Source organism: Sciurus vulgaris, assembly GCF_902686455.1.
Source record: "Sciurus vulgaris genome assembly, chromosome: 18".
Classification (NCBI taxonomy): Eukaryota; Metazoa; Chordata; class Mammalia; order Rodentia; family Sciuridae; genus Sciurus; species Sciurus vulgaris.
The window spans coordinates 34,577,835-34,604,134 of record NC_136479.1 but is presented as its reverse complement, the minus strand read 5'-3'; the positions used below and the strand labels follow the sequence as shown (position 1 = coordinate 34,604,134).

At 45.2% G+C, this 26,300-nt stretch overlaps 1 protein-coding gene and 1 pseudogene across 7 annotated transcripts in view; one reads left to right on the top strand and one right to left on the bottom strand.

The window, feature by feature from the left end:
- The window catches only part of STYXL1 (serine/threonine/tyrosine interacting like 1), a 49,801-nt gene that overhangs the window by 8,634 nt on the left and 14,867 nt on the right, over positions 1-26,300 (bottom strand). For 3 of the 6 annotated variants that reach the window (XR_013760772.1, XM_079121596.1, XM_079121594.1), the window contains exons 3-7: positions 18,791-18,852; positions 14,059-14,206; positions 11,861-11,920; positions 8,888-9,033; positions 5,047-5,192 (exon numbers count right to left, since the gene is read on the bottom strand). Coding sequence is in view for 5 of the 6 variants with exons in the window: in XM_079121596.1 (XP_078977722.1) it covers positions 5,047-5,192; positions 8,888-9,033; positions 11,861-11,920; positions 14,059-14,206; positions 18,791-18,852 (562 nt within the window). In the remaining variant the exon portion in view is untranslated. Of the gene's footprint in view, positions 1-5,046; positions 5,193-8,887; positions 9,034-11,860; positions 11,921-14,058; positions 14,207-14,315; positions 14,357-18,790; positions 18,853-26,300 lie in introns of those variants that run through there. The other 3 variants (XM_079121595.1, XM_079121598.1, XM_079121597.1) reach the window with 3 other exon arrangements.
- Positions 20,360-21,309, top strand: LOC306649513 (large ribosomal subunit protein uL6-like; annotated as a pseudogene). The gene is made up of 2 exons: positions 20,360-20,383; positions 20,738-21,309. The product of its transcript is annotated as a large ribosomal subunit protein uL6-like (transcript).

The following is a 26,300-nucleotide window of genomic DNA, read 5'->3' as shown; positions in this document are numbered from 1 at the left end:
ATAAATATATTTAAGGCTAAGTTTCCCTCTAAGCACAGATTAGCTACACTTCAGATTTTGATACATAGTATTTTCATTATCATGTAGTTAAAAATATTTTATAATTTCCATTTTGAGTTCTTTTTTGCTTCATTGGCTGTTCAGAAATTTATAGAGGGCTGGGGAGATAGCTCAGTTGGTAGGGTGCTTGCCTTGCAAGCACAAGGCCCTGGGTTCAATCCCCAGCACCGGAAAAAAAAAAGAAATTTATAGATTTCTAGGAATTTTCTAGCTACATTTTAAAACTAATCATTTCTACCTCAATTCCTCAGTGTTTGAAAGCAAACTAATATAATTTTAATTTCCTGAAATCTATCAATTATTTTATGAGCCAGCATATTATCAGTTTTTATAATATTTTATACATATATATTTAAACACACACATATACATACATATGGATTCAGCAACTATAGAGTACTACTTTTCTGCATTTGAAGATAAGTATCCTTTTCCAGTCTGTTAATATGGTGAATTACCTTAGTTTATAAAAAAATTTAGGTGCCAATGTACCTTTTATTTATTTACATGCAGTGCTGAGAATCAAACCCAGTGCCTCACGCATGCTTGGCAAGTGCTCTACCACTGAGCCACAACCCCAGTCCCTTACCTTAGTTTTTGAATGTTAAACCAACCTTGCATTCCTGGAAAAAACACAATTGGTAATGAGACAGTATCATTTTTAGATATTTTAGAATCCAATTTACTAAAATTGTGTTAAGAATTGTTGTACCTGTATTCACAGGGATAGTGGTCTGTAAGTTCCCCTTCTTGTAAAATCTTAGTTTTAAGTATCAAGTAATGATGTACTTCATAAATGAATTAGAAAGATAGAATACCATCATCTTTTTCTTTTCTTTTCTTTCTTTGTATTGGGAATTAAACCCAGGACACTTAACCATGGAGCCACAGCCCTAGCCCTTTTTTATGTATTTTTTTAGAGACAGGGTCTCATCGAGTTGCTAAATGCCTCACCAAGTTGCCAAGGCTGGCTTTGAACTCACAATCCTCCTGCCTCAGCCTCCTAAACCACTGGGATTACAGGCATGTGCCACCATGCCCAGCACATCTTTATTTTCTTGAAAAGTTTATGTGAAATTATTATTTCACCTGTAAAGGCACATGGGCCTAGATGTTGTCTTTGTGCAACGTTTACTAGAGGGATATTCTGATTATCTATTTCTTAATAAGTGAGTTTGAATCTTTCAAGGAATTTGTTCATTTAATCTAAATTTTCAAACTTATTGGCATAAAGTTGCTTGTTTTCTGGATATTGTTAATTAAAAACTTTGAGATAACTGTCGATTCAGATGTAGTCTTAAGAAATCACAGAGCCCTTATATATGCCACCTAGTTTCCCCAGTGGTCACATGTTGCAGGACTACAGTATAACATCATGAGCAGGATATTGACACTTGATATAATCTGTCAATCTTACTCGGATCTCTCCAGTTTTACTTGCATCCCTGTATGCCTGTGTGTGTATGTTGTACACTCTAAAGTTTTCACTCGTGTGGGTTCGTGTGTCTACCACAGGTCAAGAAATGAATAATCCTAACACCAAGGGTCCCTTTTACTGCCCACTTATAACTAACATGCTTGAGCCCTTCCCCAGGGCCTGCCAACCACTAATCTATCCTCTATTTCTAAAATAAATTTTTGTCCTCTTAATAATGCTGTATAAATAGAATAGGTAACTTTGACTTGCTGTTGTTTTGTGTCCAGCAACAATTCCATGGAGGTGCGACCAGGAGATGCAGGCTGTTGCGTGTATCGGCACGCTTCGACTTTATTCCCAAGGAGCCTTCCAGGTCTGTGTGCACCACCGCTCTTCCAACTACTCACCAGTTGGGCAGCTGATGCACAGTTCTGGTGTAAATGTGAGCTTTCCTTTCTCTGGGATAAGTCCCTACAGCATGCTTTCTGATATTGGTAGGATCTGTAATGATGTTGTCTTTTAACTTAAACTGTTACTTTTGTCTTCTGTCTATGCCAATCAGTTGGATAAGATATCTCAATTTTATTGATCTTTCAGAGAAAACTTTTTTTTTTTTTTTTTTTTGAGAAACAAATTTTGGTTTCATTGATTTTCTTAATTGTTTTCTTTTTCATTTGCTTCTATTCTGTATTACTTCCTTCTTCCTGCTTACTTTTTAAAATTTTTGAGGTGGAAGTTCCTTGATTGAGTTCTTCTTTTCTAATGTAGGCTATAAATTCCACTCTAGGCACTGTTTTATCTGCATGAACAATTTTTGATACATATTATGTTTTCATTCAGTTTAAAATAATTTTTAAATTTCCTCTTAATTTCTTTGGACACATAAGCTACTTAAAAGTGCATTATTTCATTTCCAAATGTTTGGGATTTTCCCCAGGTATCTTTGTTATTGATTTCTAATTTAATTCTAATTTAATTCCATTATGGTCAGAGAACATAATTTTTAAACTTTAATCCTTTTAGGTTTAATGTTGTTTTGTGTCCAGAACAGGCTACCTTGACAAAAATATTCCATATTCTATTGAGAAGAATGTGCATTAAGAAGATATTCAAAGACTTAGGGCTGGGGGTTGTGGCTCAGTAGTAGCACACTTGCCTAGTGTGAGGCACTGGGTTCAATCCTCAGCGCCACATAAAAAATAAATTCAAAAAGCATTGTGCCCATCTATAATAAAAATATTTTTAAAGAAGATATTCAAAGACTAGAGGGACATTACTATTTTTGAACATTACTATTATCTTACAATTGTCAATTAAGTAAAGTTGGATAATTGTGTTCTTTTAGTCTTTGAAATTATAACCTATCCTACATTTATTATTATTGATATGCTGAAAACTGATTGTAATTGTGGATTGTTGTGTCTCTTTCAGTTTTGTTTTTTTTCTTAAAATTTGGGATTGAATCCATGGAGGCTCTGCCACTGAGCTACATCCCAACCCTTTTTAAATATAATTTTTTTAAATTTTGAGACTGGGTCTTTTAATTTTGCATAGGGCCCTCAACTTGAAATCCTCCTGCTTCAGCCTCCTGAGTCACTGGTATCAAAGGTGCTCCTTTCAAAACGTTTTAATAGTTTTTATTTCCTGTACTTTAAACTCCCTTATTTTATGTTATTTTTGAAGAATGGGATCAAATAAGCTCCTTTATTAGGTATACACATGTTTAAGGATATTTTTTCCTCTATAATCTAGAGTCTAAATTAATGGCCACTTTCTCATAATGAAATGACCCCCCTCATCTCTGGTACTATTCTTTGCTGTGCAGTCTAATTTTTCTGATAATAATATAGCCACTAGAAGTTTTCAAAATTTGTCTTTGTCCTGAATATCTTGTTACATCCTTTTACTTCATCTTTATATTTAAAGCACATATATTTTAGGCAACCTATAATCTCTCTTTTAATTGGAGTCTCTAGACTATTTATGCTTAATGTGACTGTTGATGTGAGTTTAAATCTACATCTTGATATTTGTTTTCTGTTGATCTCATCTCTCCTTTGTTCCCATGTTCCTCTTTCTGCGTTCTTCTGGGTTACTTTGATTCTATTTTTCCTTTATTGGCTCATTCATTTAGTCTTGAGTTTTCTTTTGAAATTGCTTTAGAGTTTACAGAACACATCTTTAACTGTTATTGAAGAGATTTTTAAACAAGAGGGAAAGTGTTTTATATTCATCCTCATAATTATCACTTCTGGTGGTATTTGTTCTTTTTGTAGAGATGCAGACTTCCATCTGCTATCATTTTCTTTCTGCCCAAAAGACATCCTTTAACTTTTTGTAGGGCAAGTTCATTGATGATGAATTCACTGAGCTTTTGTATGCCTGAGAAAACTGTCCCATGTTGTCAGTTGGTCATTGTCTGAAAACCCCTGATCTACATGTTTTATTTGAGTTATTTCAGTTATTTAAGGTGGGGCAGTAAATTTGGTCCCTGTTACTTCGTCTGGTCAGAAGTGGAAAGTATGCTCATTTGTATTCTTGAAGAATATATTTTATAGATATACAACTGTGAGTTGGCATTATAACTTTCTCAGCCAAAAAGCTAATTATAAGAAATAACTCGCTTTTTGACTGTGATCTTTTTGAATTTATAGATGAATTTATAGACAGCTGACATCACCATAACATTAGGTTTCTTATCCAAAAGTCCCATCACTTATGCTCTCTTTTATCTACCTCCTTTAAATTTAGTTTTCTTAGCCGGGCATGCTGATGCATTCCTGTAATCCTAGCGATGGCGGAGGCAGGAGGATCCAAGTTCAAGGCCAGAGTCAGCAAACTAGCAAGACTCTGCCTCAATTTTTTTTTTTTTTTTTAACTTAAAAGCCTGGGGATGTGGCTCAGTGGTAAAGGACCCCTGGGCTCAATCCTCGGTATCACAAAAAATATATATATTTTCTTTACATAGGCCCTACATAGTTCTTAAATTTATTCCTAGGAATCTTATCATTTTTAGTTCTTATTGTAAATTGGATCTTTCATCTTTCATTGATGTTTCTACATTCATAAGTTGAATTTATTGATTCATTTTGTATGACATTTTAGTTATCAGATACCTTGCTGAATTCTTGTGTAATTTGCATTTTGATCAGGAGCTGAAAGGGGACAGTGCTGGGCCTTGGTGACCAGGACCAGACAATCAGAGAAGTCTGGCCAGCAAGGCTATGGAGAGCTTTCCTGCACACTGAACAATGGCAAGTGTGCATGTGTGTCCCTGGCGCCAAGGCAATTCCAAAGCATGGAGGTACTTCTCACAGGTTCCTGAGACAGGCCAGGCAGAGCAGACTAGGATGCTTTGTAATGTCACATTAAAGACCTGAAAAGCCCTGCTCTTGGTGAGCCTGGGGGGCAGAGGGTGCCAAAACAACTCCGGGCACAGCTGAAGTCCAGGGCTAACCCTGCTCCAGTGTGCTGACTGCCAAGAGCCCTTTCAACTCTACAAATGCATGACGCTAGGAAACGTGTGGCAATAAATGATACCCATAAAAAACAGCATCTCATTTACTTACAAGGGTCCCACCTCCATGGAGATATTGATATGCGCTTTGATTTTCAAATCCTTCTGCACTTGAGGGTCACAGGCTTGACTGAAATTGCCCAGGAAGATCTTTCCTGGTATTATTTCAACAGGGTATGGCTGAAACGCATCTAGTTCCTGCAGTGGGGAAGGAGATAGGCTGCGGTAGGCATGGGCTCCCGGGAAGGGCGCTTTGTGGTTCAGAAGAGTCATCCCAGCACAGCGGGAGGGACTGAAACCTGGACTTTCAAAAAGATTGCAAATAGTAACTCAGAGAGGAGAGAGAGGGCTGGTCACGTCGGGACACACCACAGCATCACCACACTGTGCTGGTTCTCAGCATGACTCACTGCCTTCCCTGGCACCCATGTGCACCCGGCCAGAGTTGAGGACCCTGTGGTTCAGAACCTCAGCCTCCCAGAATGTGTCCAGCTGGGGTGGCGTGGGGAGGCACAGAGCTTGTGTTATAATGGAGGACATCGGAATTTAAACACCTTAAAGACACACCCACATGGTGTCTATCTGCCACTAGAAAACACCTTCTGATGAAGGAACCAAGTGGCAGGAAGGCAGGGAGGACAAGACAGCCACTTAGATGTGTGCTGAATTCAGGCTCCATACTTGTAATAGAAAATCTGACCAAATCACATGAATAGACCTGGAGGACATCATGTTAAGTGATATAGTCCTGGCACAGAGGGGCCAGTGCCACATGGTCTCACTCCCCCATGGACTCGGAAGAAGATGATCTCACAAAGGTGCTGAGTACAATGGAGGTTATGAGAGGCCAGGGAGGGGAGGGGAGGGTGGCAGGCAGGCGGGAGAAGCTGAGCAATGCTCAGTAGGTCATGGCTGAATAGGAGCGAGGGGTTCTGTACAGTGGCTGAAGACGTAACGCTAACATGCTGTACATTCAAAAAGCTGGGAGGAGGAGTTTGGATGTTTTCATCATAAAAAATGACAAATATTCAAGGAGAGAGACATCTTATTTGAATTAAATATTATATAATGCACACATGTATCAAAATATCACCTAGTCTGGAAAGCAGTGTGGAGATTCCTTAGAAAACTTGGAACGGACCCACCATTTGACCCAGCTATCCCACTCACTCCTCGGCCTATACCCAAAGGACTTAAAATCAGCATATTACAGAGATACAGCCACATCAGTGTTCATAGCTGCTCAATTCACAATAGCCAGATTGTGGAACCAACATAGATGTCCTTCAATTGATGAATGGATAAAGAAACTATGGAGATATATATATATACACACACACACACAATGGAATATTACTCAGCTATAAAGAATAATAAAATTAGGGCATTTGCAGGCAAATGGATGAAATTGGAGAATATCGTGCTCTGTGAGATAAGCCAATCTCAAAAATCCAAAGAACAAATGATCTCGTTGATAAACGGATGATGACACATAATGGGGGGTGGGAGGGGGGCAAGAATGGAGGAAGGAGGGACTGTGTAGAGGGAAAAGAGGGGTGAGAGGGGTGGGGGAGGAGGAAAAAATAACAGAATGAATCAAACATCATTACCCTATGTAAATGTATGATTATGCAAATGGTATGCTGTTACTCCATGTACAAACAACATGTATCGCATTTGTTTACAAAAATAAATTTAAAAAAAATCACCTAGTATAATTTTTTTTTTATTTTATGTACCAATTAGAAATACCCAATTAAAGAAATAATTTGTTTCTTTGAATCACTAAGAAACAGGATTATTTCTGTTTTTCCCAAAGCGAGTTCTAAGAAGCACTGGTCCCCCACAGTGCCTTATGAAAGGAGGGTGCAGAGGGCCAAGTACCCCGCATGCCTGACTCACCCTCTCTGGGAAACTGGGTGCACAATGGAAGGCCAGAAGAGGCCCCACATTAGGAAATGTGCCCTCGCTCAGCCAAGGCTTCCCACACGCTCTGACTGGAGACCACTTCCACATTGGAACTCCAAGGGAAAGCCTGGCCTTTCCAAGGTCCTTTGGCACCAAATCAGACTCAGAAGTAATGACTTAAATATGCCAGATGACCTTTCACTGCCTGTGCCAGTCCCTCAGAGCCCTGGGGACTCAGTGTAGCACACCCTTACCACCCCAGGTAAGGCCACTACAAGCCCATGTCCTTCCCATGCCATTAGCTTCAGGAGTTGTGTGCAAAGCCAGGTGCCCAGCTGAGCCGGCCCTCAAGTTCACAGCAGAGATGGTGGATCTGCAGGCAGGTCCAAAACTGCCCCGGAGCCCTGCCGACCCACCCAGGATGCCTGGCTCACTGGAGCCTGTGACACTCCTACAGCTCCACTGGAGACGAACCTGCCTCAGCACCAACCACACGCCTCGCCACCCTTCCTGCTTCCTGTAAACCAGCCTTCTTTTCTGTGGCTACCTGGGTTGGGCTGGGACAAGGGCGTGGCAGATAGAAGGTGTGTTAATGCCAGGTGACAGCAGGAAAGAAAAGGCATCTCCACCAAGCATGTCCCAGCAGAGCCTGCTGTGCCCCACCAACTGCCCCTCCCAGGGGCTCCCCACCCCTGCGAACTGCACCATGGCCTGCCGTCACCCACACTAACGCTAGGGCCTTCCTCCTGAGCAATGCAGTCTCCGAAATGTCCTCAGACCATCTTTTCTCCCCTGCCTCTCCTCGGGGCTCCCCAGTCCACTGCCCCACCAATCTGCTTTCCACTGAGCTTCCCAAAGTGCATTGTGACCATGCCACCCATCTGCTTGGCACTGCTTGGCAGCTGGCCCTCATTTCCTGAGAAGCATGGGGACACCCCCACTTTATGGTATAAGAACATGTAGCACGTAAAACCGTCACCTTTGCCCCTAAACTGGTGACAAAGGTCCTACGGCAGGGAGAGGCGAATGCTAGGTAACCCCATTCAAAAGAGTACAACCAAGCAGGGCTAAACTTGCCCACCTGGCCCTGGCCCTCGGAGCCTCTGCCAGCCACAAGCCCCTCCCCTCCAAATCTAAGAAAGTCATAGGGCACACATCAAAACCAATCACACTGCATTTAAAATGTGCCACTCGTGGCACGTCAGTTAAGCTTTACTAAAGCTTTAATAAGGTGTGTGCGGGGGGCGAGTTATCAGCAGCATAAAGTTTGCAGAGACGACATCCATCTGTCCATACCCTGCAAAGCCAGCATAGGGAGGCTTCCCAGGAATAGGGAGCAGCACTCCGTGGGCACTTGCTGAGCTCAAATCCTGGGTGCCATCACGTCAGTGGAGGGAACGCTTGTGTGTACACCCTAGGTTTGGAAACACGTCTGCCCTCAGACATGCGGTCCTGCCTATCACACAGGCCCACTGAGCAGCAGAGTTGGCAGGGGAGGGAGGGTTGAGGAAGGTCTGCCAGCCCCCTTTCCCCACCAGCACACTGCCCCGTGTATCTGGCCAGGATTTAGGTGAAGACGGTGGACGTGGTGGCTGTCAGGGCTGCCCAGTGAGGGGAGCTTTGAAGGGGGTCCCAGCTGGCTTTCTAAGAGAGCCTCAGCAACAGGAGGGACAAGGGTGAGGCTGAATGAGGCCCCAAGAAACCCAACAACACAGGCCACGAGCAGCGCCCAAAATCAGACTGGACCAGAGTAAGAATAGGACCACTCATCAGCTGCCAGACACAAAATGGACTCCATGCTGTCACCAAGTGGCCTCTGCCATTACGGGACAGCTATGAATTCATGATTCATTTCTCCAGCCTGGTCTCCTCACTCTCTTCCTATCCCCCAACCTCTTCTCTTCTTCCTCCTCCCTGCCCTCCACCCCTCAGTCCCCAGCCATGCCTCTCTGCCGAGCCAACCTCTGCTCAGCCCTCTGCCTCACCTGGGGCATCCAGATGATCTTCTGGGTTCGAAAGAAGTGGTACAGGCCTGAGAAGCGCTCGTAGCCCCCTTTCAGGATATGCACGGGGTTGCCAGTGAGGTCACTCAGCATCTTGCCACATTCCACAGCAGGTCCGAGCGCCATTTCTAAGAATGGAGACCAGAGAGTGACTATACCCTGTGCGCTCCATCTGTCTAGACAGCCACTCTGTCTTCTGAAAAGCAATTATTTAGGAAGCCAAAGCAAGGATAAATGAGAGGAAAGTTACGATTAAATTTTAAAAGCAACTCACCATCAGGTAGATCTTCCGTAACTGTCTATATATACACAGAACATATGGACGCCATATGTTGTATATCAAACAACTCCCCCATGTGAAACATAATTCTGCAGTTTTTAGTATATTCAGTTGTGTGACTATTGTCACAATTTTAGAATGTTTTCATCACCTCCAAAAGAAACCCTGTACCAGTCACTTCCTGGTTACCCCCAAACTTCCAGCTTTGCTTACGCCAAGCTCTGTCTGATTTCTCTTCAGATTCAGGTACTCTGGACACGTCATATAAATGAAAGCCTGGCAGTCACGTGATGTTGCATGTCTGTCCTGTACACTGTGGTCTCCTCAGTGTTTGTATCAATACTTTCCTCCTTTTAATGGCTAATATTCCACCATATGGATTTACCACTTTGGTTTTATCCTCTCATCTGCTGATAGACATTTTGTTACTTCCACTTTAAGGCTATTGTGAATAATGCTGTTACAAACACTCATGTGTAAGTTCTTGTGCAGACTCCGTTTCTTTGGAGTATCTGTCTTAACCCTTTGAGGAAACATCAAACTTTTTTCCTGAAGTAACTGCGCCATCTCACACTCTGGTGGGCAACACAGGAGGGCTCCACCTTCTCCACGTTCTCGTCACGTGGCCATTCCAGTGTGTGATGTGAAATCTTGCAGTGGTTTTGACGTCAACTTAACCTTGAACACCTTCACTGACCTGCAGGAAAGGCTATGTAAATCAGACACGTGGGATCGGAATTCTGCATGATTAAGGCTAAGCAAAAATACCTGGATCCAGGATCAGACCCAGAAATAGAAATATTCAGTAGCGGGCTCAGGACAGTCATCCAGGAGGAGTCAGGCATGGACTTGGACTTCTATGCTGAACTTTAGGCCTGGGAGACAAGGACACTTCCAGCAGGGACTGCTCAGGACATGGTGGCCTGGGACCTGCCTGGAGGGACTACATTTGGAGGACAAGTCGAGAGTCTGTAACCAGTCTGGGACACAACCTACAGTTGTGAAGACATGGGCCAAACCCTCCCATGGGGTCTGATTCAGAAGTTAGAGTCCAGTCAGAGGGCCACATGGTGCCTGCCACATCCCTCCTGAGCCCAAGGTGGCAGGAGGGCCCCGAGAGCTGGAGAGAGTCTCAGGACACACTGCTGTCACCTTTAGGCTGCTTCTCAAGACCCATTGGAGGCTTATTTAGTCAGGGACAACAAGGTCAAAACCAGATGAAGGCCAGCTTCCAAGGGACAGTCAAGGATGCCAGCAGAGCCCAGGCTACCCTGCTAGCAGCCTCAGAAAAGATCAGTTTCCCCTTGTTCGGAAGCAGGGGTGTCTCCACAACAGCAGCGATCCATTACTGGGAAGCAGAGGCTTCTACTGCAAGGGGGTAACAGAGTTGATATTGGAAGGGGCCCAGAAAGGCGAAGTGACTCCAAACTAGAATGTCAGTTTCACTCATGTCTATTCCCATTAATCACAAGTCCTCCACTGACATGAGTCTCCCACTCTGAATGGGGGTACTCGCTGCTTCCACAAGGAGGGGAGACATACTAGAATAAGGTCCCTGCTGATAGGGGGCAGTTTTGAGTTAAATTCTCTGAGTTCCACAGCCAGCCAATTGCCATGAAAGCCAGGCTTTGCTGAGATGTCAAGAAATCCCCAAAGCTGTCTTTCTGTGTCAGGGAGCGTACTTGCAATCTATAACCCCACTGTTACAAGGAAGGACGGTTCAACATGGAGAAATCTCTCGTCCAAGACGGGGAAGCCCTCAGAGTGCTGCGTGGAGGAAGAGCCCCAGAAGCCAAGACCAGGTTCCTAAGAAGACACCGACGTGTGGGAACACCCATAGGCAGGGTGCTCACGTGCACCCTGGAAAGAGTCGGCCCATTTCCAGCTGGGAACTCTGTGGCCCCCAGCAGAGGTGGCAGGTAGTCAAACCAACACTGAAGGCCAAGGAGAGGTGCAGCAGGGCACAGGGGATGAGCAGCCCGGATGGGGAGCCTGAGCAGAGGGCACAAGGTGGGGGTCCCCAGAACAACTGCTGCACACTGCCAGGTACGGAGGACTGCTCACGATGTCTATCATCCATGGACATCACAGCCCTCGGCACAGCAAAGACAGAGCCCCAAGGCCCACCTTGCTGAGCTATGCCTCACTCGGAGCAGCAGGAAGAGACTGCACCATGACATCACATACCTGCTCCTGGGATGTGAGGACGGGCCCCTGTGCCCAGTGCCCAGATCTCCCTGGGGACTGAGGAGACAGGGGCTTACAGTAGGAAGAAGGGGGTGGCAAGAGAAACCCTGAAACAGTCTTGTATCCAAAAGACTTAGCATTTACCTGAAAGATGCCATTTTAAGTGAAGGAAGTTGCTCGAGGGGGAGAATTTCACACGCAGTTGTGGCCTCCTACCAAGTGGGGATAGGACCCCCATGGCACAGTGAGCTCGCTTACAGGGTGGAAGGGGGTATCTTTATTGCCCTTTTCCTAGAGTTTCAGGGTCCAGCCTGTAATCCTAGGACTGTACACCGGAGCCCTGTGGGGTGAGCGTTGGCAAGCAGGGACCCACCATGGCCAGAGATAACCCGAGAAGAAAGTCCAAAAGTCTGGTTTTCCTGAAGGTGGGAGCTTAGCACCACCCAGTGGCGGTCCATGTGAGTGCTGGCCTTTGGAACCACACTCACCCATTCGAGCTGTTGAGTCGCGGGAAGCAAAGCTCTCAGTGCCAAGGGGACGGTCAGGGCCTGAAATGAGAAGAGTGGAGTCTCAGAGTTTCAGCTGAGAACCTTGGAACTGATGCTCCAGCCCTGAGCCGCATTTTTCTCCAGCATAACCGCCCAAGCCCTGGGAGACAGGGCAGCCTCAAGCTGCCTGGGCTTGAACCCTGACCTATCACTTAGGAGCTTTGATAGTTTGAAAACATGTCCACAGATTCTTCCAAACACCTCTGATTAAAGTGTCAAGGCTATTAGAATGGCAGTCCTCAGGAACACACTCAATAATAAATGTGGAGAGGATGCAGAGAAAGGACACTTTCACATTGTGCTGTGATTGTAAATTAGTACCACCACCATGGAAATCAGTGTGGAGGTTCTGCAGAAGACTAGGAATGGGACCACCCTATGACCCAGCTATGCCACTCTTCGGTATTTATCCTAAAGAATTAAAATTGTCATACTGTAGTGATCCATGCAGACCGTGTTTACAGCAGCACAATTCACAACAGCCAAGCCATGGAACCAGCCTGGGTGTCATTCCATGAATGAAAAAAATGTGGCGGATGCATACAATGCAGTTTTATTTAGCCATAAAGAATGAAATTATGTCATTTACAGAAAATTGGATCAAACTCGAGAACACTATGTTAAGTGAAATAAACCAACCTCAGAAAGTTAAGGCTCATGTTTTTTCTCATATGTGGAAGCTAGAGAAGAAAAGGAAAAGAAGTGTGAGGGGGTCTCATTAAATTGAAGGGAGGTCATAGAGCAGAGGAAAGGGAGCAGGGGAGGGAGGTAGGAAGAGAAACGGGAAGCAGTAGGAATGACATTGCCAAATTATACTGCCATGTCATGTGCATGTATGAATATGTACCAAGGCCCACCATTATGGACGTCCATAACACTCCAGTGACAAATATGTAAAGAAATAAAAAGGTCAAGCCTACCTGCTTGTCCCTTGAGTGTGCACTGTACTTTGTGATCTACTTATAGTGAATGGAATATGGCAGAGGTCACTAAGTCCCGAGACCAGGTCATAAAAGGCATGCGGTTGCCCCTTCTCACCCGCCCCCACAAGACCACTCACTCTGGGGGAAACCAGCGGCCGTGTTGTGAGCCATTCAAGCAATCCATGGAAAGATTCGTGTGGTGAGGAGCTGAGGCCTGCTGGTTATGGCCACGGTGAATGAGTCATTTTGGATGCCAATTATTCTGACCCAAACCTTCAGAGGACAGCAGCCCAGGCTGACAGTTTGATTACGAGCCCAGGAGGAACCCTGTGCCTCCCAGCATGGTCCCTGAATTCTGGGCCCACAGAAAGAGGAAGATAGTTAAGGCTGGTTGTTTTCAGTTGCTCCGTCTGGGAGCAGAGATCCTAACTCACTAGGATCTAGGGCGAGTCACTTCGCCTTTCTGGGCCCCTTCCAACCATCTATCACATGGGAGCAGTGCACCTGCTAGGAGACGGTTCTCCATGGTCTCTCCCATTTCAGAGTCCTACGAACAGGGGCATCATCTGCTTCTGTTCTGGACCATCTCTTCGGGAGATATTCATGTAACAGCTTTGGAAGATGGATGCTCTTCCTTCCCTCGGGCCCCCTATGCTCAGGACTCTCCTGTAATGCGACCCACTGTAGCTCTAGGTGTCCCTGGCCCTCTTCAAGTCGCCCTGTGAGAGCTGGGGCGTGGAGAGCCAGCACAGGAAAGCAAGGACATCGTGGCTCCTCACGTTGTTCTGAGTAATACAGTCCTGCATCTGACCCAGGAGCCCCAGGTCTCTCTAGTGTCCATGCAACCGGGCGAGGCGACTTATCTTGTATGGAGGATGAAACCGCAGACTCCTCATGGTTCCTGGCTTCACCATCCTCAGAGGAGGCTCTGCAGACCACACAAATTGGTCCAGGTAAAGCACCTGGCATATGGCTCCTGGCACAAGGTGAGAGGTAACTTTTGGGGGTTTGAACTCCTGGGCACGTAGCCACCGAGCCATTCCTTTTTATATTTTATTTAGAGACAGGATCTTGCCGAGTTGCTTAGGGCCTCGGTAAGTTGCTGAGGCTGGCTTTGATTCTCCTGCCTCAGCCTCCTGGGCCGCTGGGATTACAGACTTGTGCCACCGTGATGGCTCTTTAACTACCATTCTTGCCACTGCTGGAAAAACCCACCTGGGCCGGGATCCTCATAGTCGTCGTCATCCTCCAGGTCCCTGTTGACTAAGGTCATCTCCAGGGTGCTGGTGTTGCTGTCATACACCACGCAGTACTTCACACACTCCAGGTCCACAGACTCAGGGATGAGGTACTCCTTACCCTTCTAAAGAAACGGCACAGGTGAGGTGGTGGGCAGTTTGGTTGAGCACCAAATTCGTCCATGCCAGCCCCAGAAGGAGCTGGACCCGCCCTGAAGGCTTCTGAAAACAGACCTTTGAAATTAAAAGTGACTTCCTGATAACCACTTTTCTGCATCCTGTTCTTCCCCCTGCCCAGAACAGAGGAGCTACTACTAGTTACAAAACATGCATATTTTGTCCTTTTGTCCCAAGTGCCTCCTCTTCCCTTGTAAAAGCTTCCCTGCCCCTATGCCCTGAAGATGGAGATTTGAGACAAAATTCTCTATTTTCCTCGAGGCTCAATGGCTTGAATAAACCCATTTTCCTCACAGAACAACCAGTCTCTGCCTCCCCAGGTGGTGGTGTTTGTTTCTGGTGGTGGTTTAACTCAGAGGCACTCTATCACTGAGATACACCCCCACCCCTGGGCCTTTTAATTTTTGAGGGTCTTGCTTAGCAGCCCAGGCTGGCTACCAACTTGCGATCCTCCTGCCTTAGCCTCTGAGTCTCTGGGATTACAATCATGCAGCACTGTGTCCAGCCGTCTCTCTAGTTTTTAGTGAGCAACCAGTGGTAAAGCCTTCCCCCCATGTTACAAGAGCACTGGAGATCCATTGACTTCCAAGAATTTTCCATACCCACATCCCCTTCTAAGAAAGGCCAGCTTCAGTAGGCTGGACCAGAGGCAAGTACCCAAAGACTGGCTGGCCTGTTGAAGGGCTTACAGCCTATTAGGTACCCTGGCATCAGAATTAGTGACATTCTCTCTCTGCAGAGAGCAGCTGGCAGTAGGCCCCAATCCAAAACCACTCATAAGGTGGCGGTCAGCAGGTCAGGGAGCAGAATCACAAGCGAGCAGATGCCATGAGGAGGACTGCCTGGTCAGATGGGAGTTCTGTGAGAGCAGAGGTCTGGGTCCTTTTTCAGGAGTCCTGAGCATCTAGAATAGTGTCTGGTACCTTGTAAGCATAAATATGTCTAAATGAATGAATGGCCAACAGAAGCCAGAAGGGTTAGTGGATGGTAGGTAGAGTCAGGAGCACCCGAATCACCATAATGCAGATCAGAAGGCAAGGAACAACAGATGCTGACTGCCAAGAGATTGCTAGTGTCCGTGCAACTGGGTTGGACCCATGCCATTTAGGGAGGGGACAACGTCACCTAGGAGGGGATGAGGTCACCTAGGGAGGAGATGCAATCTCACAGCACTGGAAGGGCTTCGCAACCTACAAGACATTCCAGAGCTTGAGGAGGTTGTGACGGGACAGGCACGAGCAGTGGGAACATGAGATTATGAGGATAATTTGGTAGAAGGGCCCACCGTGCAGACACCCACGTGCTTTCTTGTCTAAGAAGCAATTTACCTGCGTCCCTGCCTGGTTTACGTAGACAGGATGTGTTACATTCCTCATACCTGTTATCTGCAGGAGAGTGAAAGCCCAAAGTAATAAGAGGGACCCAAGTTTCCCTGAAGGGGGAGACCCTGATCCCACATCCTGGAATTCAGGGAAATAAGGATAATTCCCCCTAACCATAAAATCTGTAAGAAAAGATTCCAATTAGAACGAGTCAGCACAGGTCAAAGAGACCTAGAGTGGTCATACCAGTGGGGACTTGAAAGCTTGATGTCATCCTGCTTTCAGTCAAAAGAGGACCTGCAGGAGGGATTTTAGGTTTCTCTGAGATTCAACGGGGAGAAATCCTGTTTGTCTAAAGGAATCAGGAATATGTTCAAGAAGATGCTCAGTAGATGGCACTCAGGGGAGGAGCAGATGTGGGCTTCGGGCAGGGGTGGGCTTCTGGGGACAGAAGAACCTGGAGAGGGAAAAGATGTGAGCAGCTCCCAGTGGCTGGAGCAGGGGGAGAGCACAGGGAACATGACTGGACACTCGTGTTTATTCGGTAAACATGCTTCGGGCATTGTGCTAGGGTCTGGGATGCAGAGATTCAAAAAGGAAACAAGAAATGTCCAGGTCAGTCTGGAGGACCCAGAAAGGTTGCCTGTGGCAGGAAGCATCTGAGACGAGATTGCAGGGACAAGTGGACACTTGCCGGGGACCAGGACTGGGGAGCATTCCAGGAAGAAGGAACAGCTTCCAGTCACTTGTTTAGTCAGCAAAACATATCCAGCACCTACTGGACACTGGGGACTAAATGAGAACCTAAGATCAGTGATCAAAAGAAGCAGGCATGGGCTGGGGCTGGGGCTCAGTGGCAGAGCGCCTGCCTAGCACACATGAGAGGTTTGATCATCAGTACCACATAAATAAAATAAAATAAAGGTATTGTGTCCACCTACAACTAAAAAATACATTAAAAAAATAAAAGCAGGCACATCACAGTGCTCAGCAGAGGCCCAAAGGCCCAAGAAACCGTGTGGGCAGGGGCCACGTGGACTGCATCTCCCAGTCTGTACATCTTGCCAATTGTAAGATGTGCTCCAAGTTAATAGTGCCTACAAGGAAGAGACTTCTCATATAGTCCCATAACAGAATGTCATTGGAAGGTATGTCCCCCCCTTACCTGTGGGGGATACATTACGAGATCCCCACCGACGCCTAAACTAAACCCTGTCTGGTTTTTTCCAGATACATACATACCTATGATAAAGTCTAATTTACAAGTTAGGCATAGTAAGAGATTAATAAGAAAATGGAACAACTCTAACAATAGGCTGTGATAAAAGTTATATGACTATGGTCTCTCTTTCAAAATGTCTAATTATACTGTACACATTCTCATGTTGATGTGACTCAGTAGGTGACTGAAACCTGGAAAGTGACCATGGATATGGGGGACAGGCAGGGGTACAGCTGGCTTCCAGGAAAACCTGATCCAGGGACTCTAAATCCCAGGCTCCCTCAGACTCTCCTCCATGCTGACCTCCCCTCCTCAGACAACCTTCCCCAAGGCCTGACCCACGGGTAGCAATGCTCAGACACCAGCTTCCAGATTGCACCACCAGATTGGGGAGAGAGGACTTTCTCCAATTCTCGTCCAGTTTTCACCCCAGACCCAGGACCATCGCTGAGGTCAGGGCTCCAACTCTTCTTTTAGAGAGCACTACTAGGTGCAGGGTCAAGCAGGGAGAGGACGTGTCCCCTCACAAAGTGGGGGTGGGGTGCTGGACAGAAAACAACAGATGCCCACAACGCCTGCTTTTAGGGAAAAAGATCTGACTACGTTAAAAGTGTGAATCAGCTGAAGGATATAGTCCAGATTCAAAGCATCTTCAAGGATGGGGGAAACATGTACATCTTAGAAGCGAAGAGAAATACACACTGTCGAGGGGTCAGGTGACAATAAAAGTGGCCAGAGACCAGGCAGCAGAGGGAGATGGAGTCAGAACCCAGAAGACGGAAGCAGTGAGGCTGCGTGTGCTGCCAGGCAGGAAGCTCCTGAAGGCCTCCATCTGCTAACAAGAAAGCTCGGGAGGGCAGGCCGGAGGGGTCACCTGATGAGAGGCTCTGGGGCCAAGGCAGAGAGGATGTCTCTCTTCCAGAGTCAGTGTGCTGCCAGAGACAAAGGAACACACGGATCTGACAGCTGGGCTGGGAATGAGACCCGTACATGATAGAGGCTCAGGATAGGTTATACAAAAGGCCTTGAAATAGGGGATGGGCTGCTGGAATATAGGGCCAGAGAACTGAAACTCCAGGGAGAGAGAAGCAGGAAATGATGCAATGGGATGGGGAAGAGGGAGGGCAGCAGGCAGTAAGCTTATTCTGGAAAAATACTTGGGCAGGGCCCATGCTCCATGCCGAGTTACGTGTAGGGCAAGAGATGAAATGCATATGGCGCCGTGGCAGTAGGGCAGGAGTGGAGGAAGGAATTTTGCAAGATAAAATTTTAGAAGAAAACTTGCCAGGACCCTAACTGTCTGTGAAGGGCTGAAGCTATAAGCCTGAGTGAAAAAAAGCATCCTATCAGGCATGAAAAGGACCAAAGAGATGCCTGCAGGTAGCAGGCGGAGAGAATGAAGCTGAACCAGGGAAAGAAAAAACCAGGAATAAGAGAAACCCAGGAATAAGAGAACTGCCAAGTCCAGGGCAGAGGCTGTGACCAGGACTGCAGGGACTGGAGAGGACCCCGAGTGAAGGCTTCCTGGCGTCGCTGTGACTTAAGACAGAGGACACCTGCAGGAGCAGGTGGCAATGTGGAAAGGAAAAAGAAGGGAAGGAGGAAGGAGGATGGAGGGGCTTCCCCTTTGGGTTACTGTAATACCTCTGTGGCTTATCGTCTGCTCACTGAGTAGAAGAGAAGCTCCATGAGGGCAGGGGCACTGAACCAAGGCACTCTGGGAAATCTCCAAGGCTTGGAGCAGCAGCTGGCACAGCAAGGAATTACACTGGTGTTTGCTGCCTAGAGCCGTTGACCGTGATGGGGGTGGGCAGGGAATGGAAGAGAGGTGTGGACAGTCACCATGGTACTGCATGGAACAGACCTGCCCCTACTGCCCAGTGTCCCCCAGGAGACGATGGTTCCAGGACGGAGGATGAAATCTCCTGTTCCTTCCCACCCTCATGCAAGGTCACCAGCCTGCCCCAGGTGCTGGCTCAGCTGCGTACCTTCTTCACACGAAGGGCTGTAATCACGTGGCTCTCATCGTACTCCCTTCTAGAACGAACATCTGGAAAGAAAAGGGTTCAACTCAGAGCTGGATTTGCAGAGGAGCACAGGACCAGACTACCTAGAGCACTTACTTTGTCGTCAACATATTTGGTTTGCAGGCCAGGCAATAATTCCTCCCGGTCTATAATCTGAGGTGTACAGTTCCACTACCCTGGGCTGTCGCCTTGTGATCCCAGTCCTACTGCACTCACACCCACACATCTCCTTAGGAGACAATCAGACTTCCTATCTCTGATTTAGATGGAGTTTTCCCCCTAGGAAAGGGGGAATAGGTGTCAGGCATGGTGGTACACGCCTATAATCTCAGCAACTCAAGAAGCTGAGGTGAAAAGAATACAAGTTCAAGATCAGCCTGAGCAACTTGGCAAGACCCTGTCTCAAAATAATTTGTGTGTGTGGTACTCAGGATTTAACCCAGGTGTGCTCCACCCACTGAGCTACACCCCCAGAACTTTTTATTTACTTTGAGACAGAATCTCATTAAGTTGCCTAGGCTGGCCTTGAACTTGTGATTCTCTTGCCTTGGCCTCCCAAATAGCTGGGATTACAGGCACTTGCTACTGCACCTGGCAAAATTTAAAACAACAAAAATATAAAGGGCAGGAGATGTAGCTTAGCTTGACCTGCTTAGTATGTGTGAAACCTGGGGTTCTGTTCCCAGCAGTGCAAAATAAAAGGTTTTTTGGGGGGCAGTAGGGGAGAAATCAAAGTCAAGCAAGCTTACACTAAGTGCCCCACTGAGTGTTAGACCCAAACTCAGTCTAGAACCTATGAGCTGAGGTCCTTATATTGCCATGCTAGAATAGGAGAGGCTTGATCTTCCTTACAGTTGGAAGGAACATGGAATAGAAATTGAGTCTCATATTAAAGACTTGAAAGATCTCTGTCCACGGGAAACACAAATCAGGCCTGTTTTGTGCACAAAAACTGTGGCAAATGTGCCCATGTTGCTTCAGGCAAGCAATCCCAGGGGTCCAACTGCAGGAGAGACTTTCAATTTAGAATGAGCTGGTCCTAGTGGTGTAGGCCTGTAATCCCAGAGATTCAGGAGGGTGAGGCAGGAGGATCATAAGTTCAAAGCCAGCCTCAGCCACTTAGCATGGTCCCAAGCAACTTAGTAGACACTGTCTGAAAATAAGAAGGACTGAGAATATAACTCAGTGGTAAAGCACCCCTGGGTTCAATCCCCATCACTGCCCTCCCACCAAAAAAAAAAAAAAAAAAAAAAAAAAAAAACTGATTCAAGACATTGAAATTTTGAGGCTTTGTCAGGAATAATCACAAAACCTTTCTGTGGAGTTGCCTTCACAACAACTATGGAAAGATGATCTAACAAAAATTTTTAAAACACATGGTTGTGGAGAGAAAAAAGCCTAGAATAGCCAACTCAATATTGAGGGAAGAGAACAAAGTTGGAGAACTGACATTACTCAACCTTTAGTGCACTATACAGCCACATTGATCAAAGCAGTGTGGTACTGGCAAAATAATACACAAATAGATCCATGGAACAGAATGGAGTCCAGAAAGTGAGCAACCGAACCTCGTTATCTTTGACAAAGGAGCCAAGGCAAGACAACAGAGAAAAGATGGTATTTTCAACAAATAATTTGGAACGACTGGACATTCACAAGCAAAAGAAATAAATTAATCAAGATCCAGACATTAACACCCTTCACTAAAACTCAGAAGGGATAAACAGAACCAAGTATAAAATGCAGAACAGAGAAACTCCTAGGAGATAACAGGAGAATAGATAAGCTTGGGTCTGGTGATGACTTTTTGAATACAACACCAAAGCCTCAATCCATAAAAGAAATCACTGATGAACTGGACTTCGTTAAAATTTTAAACTCCTCCTTTGCCGCATCTATGGGGAGAAGGAAGCCCATTCTCAGCAGACTGTTGGCATTCCAGAAAGGACAGACGTTACTCTGAAGAGATGCACAGTTATAATGATGGGCCCAAGAGGAACCCTCCCGAGGGATTTCAATCATATTCATGTAGAACTCAGCCTCCTTGGAAAGAAAAAGAAAAGACGCGGGTTGACAAATGGCAGGGAGATGGAAAGGAACTGGCTGCTGGCCATGCCATGGAGTACAGAACACAGAACGTGATCGAGGGCGTTCTGCTGCTTCCCTTCCCTTACAAGATGGGGTCTGTGTGCGTTCCCTTCCCCTGCAACATCGTTATTCAGGAGAATGGGTCTCCTGTTGAAATCCAAAATGTATTGGGTGAAAAAACACATCCGCAGGGTTTGGATGAGGACAAGTGTTGCTTGTTCAGTGTCTCAAGCTCAGAAAGATGAATTAATCCTTGAAGGAAATGATATTGAGCTTGTTTCAAATTCAATTGCTTTAATTCAGCGCCACACAGTGAAAAATAAGGATATCAGAAAATTTTGGAGGGTATTTATGTTTCTGAAAAAGGAACAGTTCAGCAGGCTGATGAATGAAACCTAAGACTTATTCAGCCACAGAAACACAGTCCTGGAGTCAATTTGACATTTCAGTGATGTAATAAAAGATCGCTATTGACTTTGGACTTATTCCTTTTTTAAAAAATATTTTTAGTTGTAGATGGACACAACACCTTTATTTTGTTTATTTAGGTTTTTTATGTGGTGCTGGGGATGGAACCCAGTGCCTCACGTGTACCAGGCAAGGGCTCTATCACTGAGCCACAACACCGCACTGGACTTCTTAATACTTTCCAACAGGCTGAATAAACTTTAGTGTCCTTTCAAAAAAAAAAAAAAAATTTAAAACTCCCCCTCTGCTGAAGATACTGTCCAGAAAATGAGAATGGTCTGGAGATGCAGCTCGGTGGTGGAGCACTTGCCCAGCATGGGCAAGGCCCTGGGTTCAGTCTGGCATTGCAGGAAAGAGGAGAAGCAGGAGAGGAGAAGAAAGAAGATAAACCAGTCTAGGAAGAGATATTTGCAAAATACATATCTGATAAAGGACTATTTTCCAAAGCACAAACCATTAAAATTCAACAGTGAGAAAATTTAAAAATGGACAAAAGATATGAACAGACATCTCACCAAAGAAGATATACAGGTGGCAAACAAGCATATGAAAACATGCTCAACGTCAAACATAATTAGGGAATTGCAAATTGAAATCAGAGCACTATACACCTATTAGAATGGCCCAGATCCAGAACACTGACAAATACCAAATGCTGGCAAGGATGTGGAACAACAGGAATCCTCACTCATTGCTGCTGGGAATGCAAAACGATACAGTCACTTTGTAAGACAGTTTGGCAGTTTCTGCAAAATTAAACATGCTGTCAGCAGTAATCCTGTTCCTTGGTACTTACCCAAATGGGTTGAAAACTCGTGTCACACACACATTTATAGCAGCTTTATTCATGATGGCACAAACTTGAAAGCTACCAGAATGTTCCTTAATAGGTGAATGAATAAGCTGGGATCTACCCTGGCAATGGAATATTATTTAGCTCTAAGTGGAAAGGAGCTATCCAACTCTGAAAGGGCATGGTTGCCAGGGGTGAAGGGAAAGTACTAGAGATTGACCTCAGGGGTGCTTTCCCACTGGGCTTCGCCCCCAGCCCTTTATAATGCTGAGACAGGGTCTCCCTCAATTGTGAGGCTACCCTGGAACTTGTGATCCTCCTGCCTCTGCCTACCAGGTAGCTGGGACCACAGGCGTGCACCACTGCAGCAGCTTCTTGTTTTAAATCAAGGTCTCGAGAATTTGCCCAGACTGGCCACAAACTTGCAATCCTCCTGTCTCCACCTCTGCCTCCCAAGTAGCTGTGATTATGGGTGTGCACCACCACACCTGGCTGATTTGCTGCTGCATAAATTTTAGTAAATTCTAGGAAGTTAGTCTACTAAGCCAAGAGACATCTCGGTCTGCTAGTTGATGTGTTTAACTGAAAGACCAGCATAGTAAATAGCACTGCTTGTCCAGCTCTTCTTGTGTCTCCATTCCTGTTTTGTGTTAATTTTTAGTTCCTTGTTAAAACTTATCAAAACTGGCATACTTATTAGCAAATTACTTGAAGAGTTTGCCTGCTTTAAATTTTTAGCATTTGAAAATTATTTTATAGATGAGAAGAGACATTTCACCTAAAGGAAAAGTCCTATAATCAATCCAGGTATCACTTTCTGAGTTTGAACCACTATCTCTTATTTATGTATGATAATCATCAGAAAAGGGTGATTTTAATGGGATCTTTAAAAATTTTAGTGCTTGAGTTGCCTAAGATGTTGCATATCATGTGTTTAACCTTTGCAGTTCAATATTTTCTAGAAATAGTGTTTGTGTCCAACAGTTAAAACTTGACAGATTCATATATGAATTTTTTTTTTCTTTTTTGGTGTTGCTAGGTATTGAACCCCAGTGCCTTGTGGTTGCAAGGCAAGCACTCTACCAACTGAGCTATATCCCCAGCTCCTTGAATTTTTATTTTGGTCTCTTTAGAGGGATGTTTTAGGTTTATGAAAAGGCAGTTTTTCTTTGCTACGATTTTTTTTTTTTGCAGACTATTAATGTGCATGAGTTTATGAGCAAATGAAAGATGCAGGAAAAAAAAAAAGAAAATCACAATTTCACACTCCCTGATGAGATAATTAATAAACGTTTTTAAAAAGTCAAAAAAAAAAAAAGATGCAGGTTCAGTACACTGATTTTCATTTCTTATGTCTGTCAGAACCTACCATAAGTTATTTACTGTGAATGGGTATAGCAAAATTTGTAGCTCTTTTTTTGACCTTGCAATAAATAAAACATCATCCTCTATATTTTCATCTCAAATATTAATCCTCAGTAATTTGGGGGGGTCAGTTTTGGTGTATCTATTTTCTGTATTGGGGGAGGAGGCTGGGAACTGAAACCAGGGTGATCTGCCACTAAGTTACATTGTCAGCCCTTTTAAACTTTTTTTTTTTTTTTTTTTGTGGGGTGGGAGTTGGTGGAGACAGGGTCTCACTACGTTGCCGGCTGAACTTGAACTTGGGATTCTCCTGTTTCAGCCTCCTGCTGGCATGCCTGTTTCCTGAATGTACTGTGATAAATCATATTTCAGAAGAATCTTTTTCCATAAATGGTTGTGAAACAGTCAGGAACCCCCATAAAGAACAGGATCCCATAAGATTAAGCAAATAAAACCTCTCAAAAGGGAATGAGACTGAGGGGTTGACATATTTAACTCCATGGAGATGTTATAGGCCAGGTTATATGGACAATGAGTAAACAGGCTCCATTTTACCTTGAGACTCCATGTTATGTAGGAAATGCTTCTCCCATGGGAACACCCCACCTCTGTGCCCGTCAACAGTTGCTTAGCATGACTTGTTTGGCAATACCAAATGATGAAATGACAATTCTTGTATAATGAAAAGTTGTTCTTTTTGCTTCTATTTTCCTAAGCACTGTACCATGTCAACAGTGATATCAACAGCCATTGTCTAGATGTTAGTAACCATTCTTTAATTTGTACCTAAGTGAGGTCATTTTGACCTACTTCCCCCTCTGCTAATGATTTCAGATTCCATAATGTTAGTTTGTAATTTTAAAACATAGTGACAGACACTTACTATTGATGTACTGATTTATGGTATAAAAACCCCTACAACCCTGTGGCTGGGGCTGTTCTCCCAATGGCCATTTTTGGGGGCATTGTGTGAGACAGTCAGTTGGCTGGCTTAATAAAGACTCAAATTTGGATTTCTCAGTGGTGATTGCTCTGTTTTTTTTTTTTGTTTGTTTGTTTTTTGTTTTGTTTTTTTTTTTGGTGCTGGGGATTGAACCCAGGGCCTTGTGCTTGCAAGGCAAGCACTCTACCAACTGAGCTATCTCCCCAGGCCTGGTCTGTTCTTAAGTTGGGCCCCATAACAAGACAAACACATTAGCTCTCAGCCTTTAGAGGTTAAAAGACACACCAGAAATTTAGGAGTTAAAAAGTGAAACCATCTTCAAGGTTATGCGATTGAGATAATGTACCTGGAGTCAAGAGGCTGAGAAGTCCACTGACCTTCTGAAACTGTGGTCAGCAGAAACAACAAAACGGCCAGAGGCAGACAAAGCAAGGTCACTAAATCAGAACCACTGAGGCAGGACAAGAGTATGCCACGTTCTGGAAATATGAGGGGCCTTACCAAATAAGGAGCAACTCCAGGTGGCGAGAGGCAAACGCATGCATGATAGTCACTAAGTCACCCTGACCTTCTAGCATAGTGAAATGCTCAGCCCAGATGGAGATTTGAGAGGTGGTTCTGAGGCACGCCACCCGTGGAGCATGAAGAGCAGCACAGACACAACTCCAGTCCCACCTCTACCCGCAATGGCATCAAGAGATGCAGTTCCCGGGCTGGGGCTGGGACTGGGGCTCAGTGGTAGAGCAGTAACCTAGCATGTGTGAGGCACTGGGTTCAATTCTCAGCACCATATAAAAGTCCATGAACAACTAAAACAATATTAGAAAATAAAAAGGGATGCAGCTCCTGCCCACCTAGTAGGTGACATAAAAACTGTCCACTTTTGTCCTTTGCTCAAGCCATCCTGACCCTCAGTGCTGTCTCCCTTCTGGCTTGAGCAGACGCTAGTATCTTCTAATGCTAAATTCTTGGGGAGGGGTCACTCTTTTTCTCCTCTTTGTTCTTCTGGAAAGCAGAAAGGGCTTTTCTGGGGAGACAAGGGGACCCGTGTTCCTTAACCCTGTTTTCTGGGGGCCGATAATGACTTTGGAGTTTTATAGAAAAGGAAATGAGGACAAGGGTTACAAGGGACTGCATTAAACTTTTTCTTTTTTGAGGTGCTGGGGATTGAAGCCAGGGCCTTGCATACGCTAGGTAAGTGCTCTACCACTGAGCTACAAGCCCAACCCTTTTCTATTTTAAGACAGAACTCACTAAATTACTGAGGCTGGTCTTAAACTTGCAATCCTCCTGCCTCAGCCTCTGAGTTTCTGGGATTACAGGTGTGCTCCACCATGACCATCTTGTGCACCATCTTTGAGCATGCAATATATGAAGAAGCATGATCTCCAACTAAGCATGCTCAGGAATGTGCCCGGACCTGTGCACAGTCTCTCCAGTATTAACATGCACAGGTTCCCACAATAAAAGCAAAGGGATAAAGGCAAGCTTTGTTAGGCATTCCCAGTGCTCTCCTTACTTGTACAAGTAATAAACCTTTCCTCATTCTTTCATCTCCTGGTTGTGCTTATGGGTTTACACTCCTCAGGGACAAAACCACTGTGTTCAGTGACAAGCACTGGCATACTAGCTGCAACTTCCTGTGAATTGTATGAAAAAGGCCAGTAAAATCTAAGTGTAGTCCAGATTTGGGGGTGGGGGGTGCTAGGAATTAAACCCAGAGTCTCGTGTGTGCTTGGCAAGTGCTGTATCACTCAGCTACACCCCCAACCCCAGGCCAAATTCTTAAAAGCACACTAAGGGATCTCTACAAT